Source organism: Crocodylus porosus, unplaced genomic scaffold (assembly GCF_001723895.1).
Source record: "Crocodylus porosus isolate Cpor-Errol unplaced genomic scaffold, CroPor_comp1, whole genome shotgun sequence".
Taxonomy (NCBI): domain Eukaryota; kingdom Metazoa; phylum Chordata; order Crocodylia; family Crocodylidae; genus Crocodylus; species Crocodylus porosus.
In genome coordinates this window covers 537,700-548,448 of record NW_017728911.1, presented here as the reverse complement: position 1 = coordinate 548,448, position 10,749 = coordinate 537,700, and the positions used below count along the sequence as shown (strand labels likewise).

At 51.6% G+C, this 10,749-nt stretch overlaps 1 protein-coding gene across 1 annotated transcript; it reads left to right on the top strand.

Annotated features, from left to right (window-relative positions):
* Positions 1-1,697: 1,697 nt before the first annotated feature.
* On the top strand, positions 1,698-10,251 carry LOC109308809 (zinc finger protein RFP-like). Its single transcript, XM_019533219.1, has 7 exons — positions 1,698-2,345; positions 3,921-4,017; positions 4,164-4,394; positions 4,634-4,656; positions 5,891-6,006; positions 7,339-7,398; positions 8,467-10,251. The coding sequence occupies exons 1-7, from the start codon at positions 1,939-1,941 to the stop codon at positions 8,997-8,999; spliced, it is 1,467 nt and encodes a 488-aa protein (XP_019388764.1). The 5' UTR covers positions 1,698-1,938; the 3' UTR covers positions 9,000-10,251.
* The last annotated feature ends 498 nt before the right edge of the window (positions 10,252-10,749 follow it).

The following is a 10,749-nucleotide window of genomic DNA, read 5'->3' as shown; positions in this document are numbered from 1 at the left end:
TGTGCCTCAGGCCCAGAAGAGGAGTGGATCCCAGGAGAGTCAATACAGCAAGTTTATACCGCAAGTGGGATGGCTAACAGACATCCTTACAGAACTCATTATACAGAATGAATACACCCAACTATTTATAACACCAACAGTAACAATAGATACCAAATAGGAAACATAACTATACCAGATATTAGACACACCCTATCTGGGTTCCCACCGCTCGGTCTCTCAAATGGGAGTGGGTCTTCTCCCCCTAGGCCCCCTGGGGGTGCCACAGACCCCAGTGTATATTTGGGGTCTCCTCCCCTCAGACCCTGGAGAGTGGACAGTGTGTGGGGCCTTCCCCCTTGCCCACTCCTCCCAGGGTCCCTTGCCTGGGGGTGCCTCCTCTGCAGGACCTGGGTTCCCAGTAACTCATGGTCCTTCCTCTGGGGGCGGTCAGTCTGGCCTCTGGGTCCCCACACTGTCTCAGGCCTTCTGGACCCATCAACCTTGAGTTGAGGGTCCTTGTCTCTGGGCTCTGTGTCCCACATTGGGCACCCAGGGACCTCTTATGGGATCCAAGCCCTCACTGGCTCCAGTTCTCCAGCCTCACACTGGGGGGTCTTTCCCTTTCCGGACACTGGGTCTCTTTTAGTTTAATGCTGAGCCACACTGGAAATCTGGTTACCCCACCTAGAGCCAGGGCTAACTTGAGCAGTCTTGAACTGCTCCCAGGGCTGACTCCTTGTGCGCTGACCTGTGCACCACGTGGTACCCAAGCAGCCTTAAGCCAGGGCTGGCTGTCCATGTGCCAATCCACGTACCACCTCACCTTGCCGCTTGCTGGGTTCACAGGCTTAAGTCACTTCAAGCACCTCCCAGAGCCTGAGCGCTGTGTGCTGATCCGCACCCTGTCGAGGATCAGGCGAGGTCCCAGTGATGGTCTTCTCCAGAGCTCCTCTCTCCTCATCATCCCTTGCTGCATCTGCCCAGTGTGCTGAGCATGCTGGTCTTTTATTTACACCAGAGGCCCCTCCCCTGAAATCTGCTGGACCTGCAAAGCACAGTCTTCAGTCAGGTCTAGGGGCTCCTCGCTGCCCCCTGCACCGCTAAGCAGGGGCAGGGCAAGCCCCTCCCAGATGTTACCTGATTGGTGGAAATGTTCCACATATCTGAAGTGTCCTTCTCCAAGCCAGGCTTGCTGGGCAAAAGCAGTGAGCCCACCACACAATGAAGGAGAAAAAAAAAAAACCAGTATTGTCTATAAGGGTTAAAATAATAGTGTCTCTGCCTGTGTCAGGCAGCAACATCTCAGAATAGAGCAACAAGAGTGGGTCAAGACAGCATGAGCCCAAGGGGGTATGCCCACCCCCTGGAGGCCATGTTGGGGGAACCCATGGAGGTTTCCCACACTTGCAGAAGTACCCCCTGAACTGCTGGGTGAGAGACTGATACATGTGTGAGAATCCTTGCATGTCTGAGAATTGGAAAACCCCTATGGGGCTTCCCCTGCTTGCAAATGCCTGCTCCAAACTGGGGCAATGCATCCTACTAGGTCCTGCCATGGGAATCCCCTACAGGGGGATTCTTGGGGCCTGCTTCGGCAAGCAGGTCTGGAGAAGTCCCTGGAGGGGACTTCCTGGGTCAGGCAGTAAGCAAGCAGACCTCCTTCCCTATAAAGCCTCACAGACTGTGACTGCTTTTAGCAGGGGCAATGTTTTTGCGCACTTGTAGCATGACTAGGGGTAGGGACATCTGCTTGCAAATCCTGCCTCCATAAACATGTTTATGGCACCCCAGGCAGATGTCTGTTTACTCTCTAAGAGAAAGCTGCCCAGGGACCCCTGCTAGGACAACAGGCAGTAATCCTTTCCAGGAAGGGAAATGCCCAGCTGCTGCTTTAGGCTGAGCACTTTCCTGAGCTCAGAAAAGTGAAACAACCAGTCGCACTCCCTTCTCAGAGCCATGGCTGCTGAGAGCCCTCTCGAAAGTCTCCAGGATGAAGCCACCTGCTCCGTCTGCCTGGAGTTCTTCAAGGATCTGCAGATGCTTATGGACTGTGGGCACAATGTCTGCAGAGCCTGTATCACCCAGTGCTGGGAGGGGCTGGTGACAGACGTCTGCTGCCCTCAGTGCAGACAGAGCTTTCCTCAAAGAAACCTGAGCCTAAAAAGGCAGCTGGAGAAAGGTGTAGAAATAGCCAAGCAGGCACCTGAGGGCACCAAGGAGCAGACAGCATTTGGGGAGCCCCAGGAGGCTCTGAAACGGCTGTGCACAGAGGATGGAAGCCCCATCTGTTTGGTGTGTGATGGATCCCCAGCACACCCAGCTCCACCCGGAGTTCCCATAGAGGAGGCTGCGCAGGAGTACAAGGTAGGGAACCACAGTCCATCTAATGCACTAGTAGAGTAATGAAATCCAGTGATTCATAATAGACTTCTCATTATTACAACTCATACAATTTTTTAAAATCTACAACAAAAGTGGTAGAAAAGTTTATTCATTTGAGTCTGGCTGACAGTTGCAGATCATAAAACAGTTAAAAACCTGGGAAGTCACTGATGAGAAACGTGGTTCTGAACCTGCCAAAGTTAGAAACAGTTACATACAGTGCTGGAAAGAGAAAGGGATTGGGCACTTTCAGCAGACTCAATTCTAAAACCTGAAAATCACAAACAGGTGGCCAGGCCAACAAGACAAAGATTTGACCGAAGTTAGAGACTAAGTCCTGAAAGAGCAGGGATTTTCCAGCACCTACAGAGAATCAGAAAATCCGAGACTCATACAAAAGGAGAGCTGGAAAGGATCTCAGAAGGTTCTCTCTAGTCCAACCCCCTTCCAAGGCAGGTACAAATCATCCCATGCAAGCGCTTATCTAACTTGTCCCTAAAACCCCACAAGCAACTCTGTCACAATGACAGGGGACATAGCCCAAGGACAGCAAGAACCCCCTTACCCGCTGCAGATAAAGCAGGAGGACGAGGGCAGGTTTCTGTGCTCAAACTGGAGCTTAAAGCGAGAGGACTGCAGTGTGAAGGTACATAGTCCCTTTTTACTGCCCAACTGATATTATAAGGCCACTTTAATTGTAATATTGAAAGCTAATCTCCTAATTTTATCCAGCTGCGGTCAAACTAGTTGTAAGCATTTCTCACTTCTGTCTTACTGGATAAATGCTACCTCTCATCTTTATCCTAGTTCTACTGTTCATTTTGTCTATGATGTTTCCTTGCCCCTTATCACTTCCTTTGCCCGTGTGCTTGATGTCAGTTAACTAGCTTGGCCTCGTTTATCCTCATCTGCTCCTATGCAACATTACAGAGTTTTCTAAAGTCTACAAAGGCAGAGGGAGAGGGGGTAGATATGGGGGCTTTTAAAGTATCTATAGAAGCTGATTCTTTTCTAAAATCAATCTCCACTGAGATATAAAGGACTCACTGGAAGAACTCAAGTCATTAAATGATGGATGAAGTTTAAATCACAAGAGCAGCAGACTATCCATTGAGCATGGGAGTTAGGAGCACAGCCTCTGAATTAGAGCTTTCTAGACCTTAAATGCTGGAGACAGCAAATGACAGAGGAAGGGTGGAAAAAACCTGGTCATAACCAGTTTGCTCTCCCTTTTAGCATCCAGTGTGACACAGGAGACTGGGCAAGATGGACCTACGGTCTGACCTAGTAAATGGCATTTTTTTGTTCTTGTGTACGAACAGATCAAAGCAATTGCCGGTGTCCTGAAACTAACTCCTGAACTCCAGCAATTGATTGTTCTTCCTAATGCCATGGACCTACTTGGGTCTACAAGGAAATCTACAGTTTTGGCATTTAAGTAGACTAAAAAAATTCCCACACTTCCACCCCCCAGACTGAAACCACAAAAATCATCTCAGGTGCCTGCCTACTCTGACTTCTTTGGTAAAATAACCCAAATAATTTCTGTTTCTTCTGGAAAATCTGCAGGCTTGTTTGAAGACTCTGGGGGAAGAGCGAGACAAGTTGCTGCAACTGAAATTGAGTGGAGAGGGGAGAACCCAGGAATATCTGGTAGGTGCCCATTGCCTTCAGCCTGGAGAGGGGACCAGGGGGAGTGTATTCACAGGTACATTCCCCTGCGGGTCTTTGTTTCTTTCTACCCAGTGCGGGTTCCTGAGTCTGTGGGTGCACTCACGCTCATTTTGGTTGTTTTACAGAAAAGGACACGAACTGAGAAGCAGAAGATTGTGTTTGAATTTCAGCAACTATGCCGATTCCTAGAGGAACAAGAGCGCCTCCTGCTGGCCCAACTGGGAAAGCTGGAGAAGGACATGGAAAAGGTGCAGGGAGAAAAGGTCACCAAAATCTCTGAAGAGATTTCCCGCCTCAGTGAGCTGATCACTGAAGTGGAAGGAAAGTGTCAGCGGTCATCAAGTGACCTCCTGCAGGTGAGACCTCAGGGCCCTGCACAGTGCGACCCAGCACGTGCACCAATTGTTATTAACCTCTGAATTATGGACACAGAGATATTAGACAGCTCAGCCAGGCCCTGCCCCTGCAGCCTGAACAGTGCTGTGTTATGGGTCTAATTGTAAAATGCTTCCCCTGTGTTCCCCAGTGTGGCATGGGTGACTCACTTTGTCTCTCTCTCTCTCTCTTTCTCTCTCCTTTCCCCTTTCCCTTCTAGGAGATCAGAAACACCCTGAGCAGGTATGTGGCTGCACTTGACTCTGCTGCACATTGCCTGGTGCTGGGGTAGGGGGGCAGGGGGAAGGGGCAAGAAGACCATATTAAGCTGATATCTCCCTCGGACTCAGCAGCACAACTGATGGGGCAGGTCACATTCTGGGCACAAATCTCCCTAGTTAACTTAATCCTGAGGTTTCTCACCTTTATCCAGAACTTAGGAGATATCTGGCTTCTTAGATAGGTTACTGTTAACTTGAAGTAACTTGCAAGGATGTCACCTCCTTGAGGGGCCTGGCTGCCTCACATAGCTGAGAGCAGCAGCAGACAATATACTCCATTCATTGGTTACACCTGCTCAAGCCAACAGTAACCAAGAGTCTTGCCTCCCTTCCCCTCTCCTTCCAAGAGTTGTTAAAGATGCTGTAACAGGGAACCCTAGCCCTGCTACTAGGAGGCAGGGCTGCCCCTTTAAGACGAGAGTCTATAGGAACATCAAGTACCAGGAGGGTAGGGGTTAAAAGCCCAACCACTGCAGGCTGGTCAGCTGACAGGAAGGAGATAGGGTTCTGGGCCCATATAAACCCCAGCGTGGAGGCTGGCTGGAGGAGGTCTCTGGTAAGCTGCTAGGGGACAGGAGCTCCTGCACAGCAGAAGTACCCAGGAATGCTGTGGCTGCTGGCCAGACTGTTGTAATGGCTTCAGGAGTCTCCAAGGTTCTCAATACTCAAGGAGCAGTTTGGGGGTTTTAAGGAGTCAGAGAGTAGCTTGTAAAACTCATATTATATTATAGCCCAGGGGCTCATATTTATGTTGTTGTTTTATCCAGTGGGCCAGCCTGAGGCTACTGGGGAGGAAGAGCCTCACTGGGGCACACTACTGTGCACAGCCCCAGTGCCATGGGGCATAGCAACAGGAGATGCAGATCAACATCTATATACCATCTGCAAGGCATGGGCCACCATGTAGGGGAGGTTTGGAGTGGTGGATCATGACCCCTAGTGTCAGGGTAGTAAATGGGCAGCCTCCCACCTGAGTAACATCATAATTATTCTTCCATCAAGGCATGGCAGGCAAGAAAGGTGGGTAGGTAGTCCACAGACAGAGGGTCAGGCCTACTTTAGACAGGCCTGGGGATGGACCCCTGTCACAGATGCCTATAGAGTGAGATGTGTTCTGGGGCTCTTGATTTCATACTAAGATACCCAATACCCATACCAATAGGCCCACTGAGTAATAGGAGATACTCTCTTCCCAGGTGTGAGAAGGGGAAGTTCCAGCACCCAGGGGAGCTGTCTTCTGAGCTTGGAAGGAGACTCTGGGATTTCTCCCAGAAAACCCTCATCCTCCAGGAGGTCCTGAGACAGTTCAAAGGTACCAAGATGGGATCTGGGAGGGGATGTGAGGACAAGACTCTACAGCTGTGGGCAGAGATGGCTCTGGCCAACTGGCTGATAACTAGATTAGCTATAAAACAGGGAGTGTCAACAAGTTGAGTAGATGTAGCAAGGCCTAGACATCAGCACATCTCGCATTCATTTACCCTGTGTGGCCATGTCCAGATTAAGGCAGCCATGCGGTATGTGGTGCCACAGACCCATCTGCATTGCCACACACTGCACATTCAGGAATTGCCCACGTTGCTACCTTGCAGCATGGGGGTTAGGTTGAGAGGGGCTCTCCCAGGGTCAAAAAACCCACGCGGAAAAAAGTGGGGTGGCTCAAGCGGCTGCAGTGTGTGCCAGCCAAAGCCAGAGCCTGGGTTGTCAGAGCCATGCTCCAGCTGCTGGCCAGACTCTAAGCTGCAGGAACACTGTGCCTTTACCTTCCCCAGCCCCCAGGACCTCAAGTAAGGCTGCTGGGGCCAGCACCTACCCCACCTGAGGTAACTTGCCGTGGGCCAGAGGGTGCATGGCACAGGCCTTCCCCAGGCACAAGGTGTGCCACTGCTCTTGTCCCTGGGAAACCAAACATCCACACTCATCTGGAAGCGCCCTGTGTGCACAAATTTATTAAGGCCCAAATTTAACCAGAAACTCCCAAAACACAGCACAGCAGAGTGTGCATTCCAGAGCTGTTTATCATTCAGAACTGCTGATGGGCAGAGTTGGTGGGAGCCTCTTTGCAAAGCAGGCCTGAGCATTGACTCCCAAGACAGAGATCCTAAATCAGTCTGAATCCATATCTGAAATGTGGACCCAGGTGTCCAGACTGCAGGGGGCTATAGGGAAGATGCAAATGTTGCGCCATCTCCTGTGAAATGCCTCCACCAGAGGGACCTCTTCTCCCAACTGTACAGCAGCTTCAGACACTGGGAGGGTTCCTGGGTGTCTCAAAAGTGTGGTGGGGGTCAGATCATGGATGGAGGCCATGTCCTGGCAGAGGCTGCACCTTTGATGTCCTGCCCCATTGTAAAACACCATTGGGCACTGGAGCAGATGGGCTATGGTTTTCTGACCCCAGGATGTCCCCACTCTGTGCCAAGGTCTGTGCCAGCCCCCACAGGCTCTGAATGGGGGAACTGGAAGTTACTGCCCTACTATTGCTTTACGAGCGTAGAGTTAGAAGTGGCCCATGGAACCAGCTGGAGTTTTCAGTAGCTGGGGTGGGGATGCTACAGTATCTGTGCTCAGGCTCAGGTGCCTAAGAGAGAGAGGCATCACCCAGTTGGGGACAGCAAGAAGTCTAATGTCTTTTTTCCTGCAGACACTCTGATATCTGGCCTGAAGAAGACAAGGGGAGATATGCAGGAGACGTACACAAACGGTAAGCTTGGGCAGAGACTGGCATGAAAGTTACAAGAAATTCCCAGAATCCTCCACAAGCCCAACATATTTTCCCTCCCACCAGCCCTCAAACCCCTGAGCTGGAGCCTGGGCACTTAGACTGATGTGTAGCTGTTAGATTCAGAGGTGAGAGCTGGCAGGAGTTCTCATTTGGGACTGCCATGCCTCCCTCCTTTCCCCTGGCAGAAGTGCACCCCTGCTTCTTCTGCAGCCCCCACCCCTCCTTCTCTCCAAGCAGCTGCTCACAGATCAAGCTGTCTCCTGCCACCAGGAAATCCCCTGTCACCGCTCAAGCAGCAGTCCTGCCATGCTGCCTTGTCACCTCCATTTCCCCACCTGGGAGTGGAGGAGACAGAACCGTTGCCTGCCTCCGCTGGCTGCTCTCAAGCACAGTTTAGGGAATTTTCCTGCCTGTGTCCCTGCTGCTGGAAGTGGAGCAGCCCCTGCAGGGGAGCCAGTGAACAGGGGCAGGAGTGGCTGCAAGAGCCGGGCTGAAGGCCTTTTTTTTTTTTTAAAGGAAAAATTTTTGTGTCCGAAGTCAAATCAGCCATATCAATTCCAAATCCCCTCAATTCCAAGAACTGTATGTGACCCTGCTACCAGCAAGCATCCTCCACCCCTGCCTGGGGCTTCAGATGATCCAAATCCTTTGGTAGGCATCTTATGTGCAGGCCCAAGCCCAGAGGCTTGGGGCACAGATGCCCCAGAGTTTTTCATGCTCTCAGCCATATGGCCACAAGAGCAAGCTAGGGTGGAGTTTCCCACTCCCATAGTCAGCATATAGCTGAGATATTCCCACTAGAACTGGAAGTGGGAGGCTAACTATGCATTACCTCTGTCAGGGTACTGCCCCCTGCCAGGAAAGTGGTTTTCCCCTACCAGTAGGAAAACCACCTTGATGGTCATGGTATTTCCCCTGCCAGGCCAGGTTGATGAGCTGCAGGGTCATCTCTGCTCAATCACAATGGGTCTGCCAGGGAGGGTGAGGAACGGCCCCGCCTGCCCCAGGGCTGAGCTCTGCCCTGACGCTGTGATTCTGTCTCTGCAGTGAAGGTGACTCTGAATCCAGACACGGCAAACCCCTGGCTCCTCCTTTCTGATGATCGGAAAAGTGTAAGATTGGCAGACGCACAGCAGGACCTGCCCAACAATCCTCAGAGATTTGACTTGTTCGAGTGTGTGCTGGGCCGTGAGGGATTCACCTCGGGGAGACACTTCTGGGAGGTGCAGGTGGGGCAGGGGGAAGCTTGGGCTGTGGGGGTAGCCAGAGAGTCTGTGAGGAGGAAGGGACTGATCAACTTTAATCCCGAGGGAGGGATCTGGGCTGTGCAGCTATGGCTGGGTCAGTTCCGGGCTCTCACGGCCCCTGACCGCACACCACTTCCCCTGGGCCGGGTGCCCAGCAGGGTGCGGGTGTGTCTGGACTGTGCAGGGGGGCGGGTGTCATTTCTTGATGCTGATACTGAGGCCCTGATCTTCACCTTCCCGCCAGCCTCATTTGCTGAGGAGAGAATTCATCCCTGGCTCTGGGTAGGGCCGGGAGTATTTCTGGGGACTTCTGAACTCAAACTTTGCCACTGAGATGGGTGTGGAACGTTGCAAAGGAAATGGATTTCTGTGGCCTCACTTTTACCGGTCCCCATAACTCTCTCCTCAAGACTTCCCTCTACTCAGCCATCCCTCCCACCCTGTGTCCCAGGAGGTCTCAGAATAAGCCCACAATGTGTTAGTACAGGCAAGTGAAAGCCACTGCTGGGGGTGTCTCAAGGCCCAGTGGCTCTGGAGGACACCAGCAGGGCTGCCAGGGTTGTCAACTTCCCATACATTTATGTACACTATAAAAAAAACCAACAACCCTGTTGCGGGTGGCCACACAGGGTTCAAGGGGCCGACCAGGGGTCGGGGAAGAGAGTAGAACCCAGGTAGAGACTGGGTCAGGAGGCCAGGAGCATGGAGTCAGAGGGCCAGGCATGTAGAGTAGCTCGGAGAACCAGCAGAGAACAGGGCCCAGGGATAAGTTATGTTAAGAAGGCAAAGGATCAGGCAGAGCACAGAGGCAGAAGGTGAGCCAGATCATGTGTCTGGGTCAGTTAGCCAAGAGATCAAGTGGAGAGCCAGCGGATGCCCAAGCTGTAAAGACCAGCAGGGCAATCTAGGTAGGGGTTGAGTCTTATTGCCCAGATACTCCTGGCTCTGGACCAGGGGTTTATGTGGGAAGGAATGAATGTCAACTGATCCTGGCTGGCCACTCTGGTGGCATGGAGTGTGCAGGTGGCTAGACCTCGGTGCAGGTCTCTGGACAGCTTTGCTTAGCCTAGAGGGTCAGTTGGAGAGGTGGCAGAACAGACAGGGTGCCTGATCTGGGCAAGTGGAAGCAATGACTGAATACAACCCTAAAAGTGCCTGTATGTAAAAGTCTGGAAAGATGTTATGCCCTCTGTAAAAAACAAAGGAGCCACTGCAGCTCTGGAGGGCTCCATCAGGGCTGGCTGTGCAGTGTCCCCTGTGGGAAGCCCCCAGCTTTGGAGCCAGGAGGTATGCATGCAAAGTGCCTTTTGACTTCCTTTGCCGGGGAGGGGTCCATGTGTGTGGGAGCCAGATCTTTCCTGTGGGAAGCTGCTGGACTGTTTGTGTTTGGGTTGGGTTTAGTGTGCAGACAAAGGGCCCTGCCCTGGAGGTTTCCCAGAGCTAGAAGACTCCCAAGTCCCATATAGGGGTAGAGATCTCCCTCCCTGAGGCTTCTCTAACAATACCAGCCCTTTTGCACCATCCTGTACTGGGCCCCTCATCTCTGTATAGCCATAGAAATCTAAATAAACATCTGAAACTTTCATTTTTCCTGTGGTTTTGGCTCCTTGGTATTCACTCCCTCTTTTTCCTCCTTTCATCTTACCAGCTCTGGGTTCTGTTCCATTCTTGCACCTCAGGTGTCAGAATGTCTCCAGTGGGGTGGACACCTTGTTTCTTTGGACCACCCTTCCCACCTTGGCTTTTCTGACCACTAAGAAATTGGAGTTTAAAACACTGACCGGTTTATATTTACATTGGAGCCCTACTGCCCCACCCTGGCAGAATCGAGTACGAGCTGCCCATCTTCAAGAAAGACATATCACCTGGACAAGGGAGAAGAGATTGATATCATGTATCTGAACTTCAAAAAAACCTTTGATCTGGCATCCCTTGATCTCCTCATGGAAAAATTGGCCAACTGCAGCCTCAGCTATATCACAGTCCAATGGCTGGAGAATTGACTCTGAGGTCGACCCAGAAAGTGGTAGTTGAAAGATGTCCTGGACCTGTTCTCTCTAACGTCTTTATTAATGATGTGGAC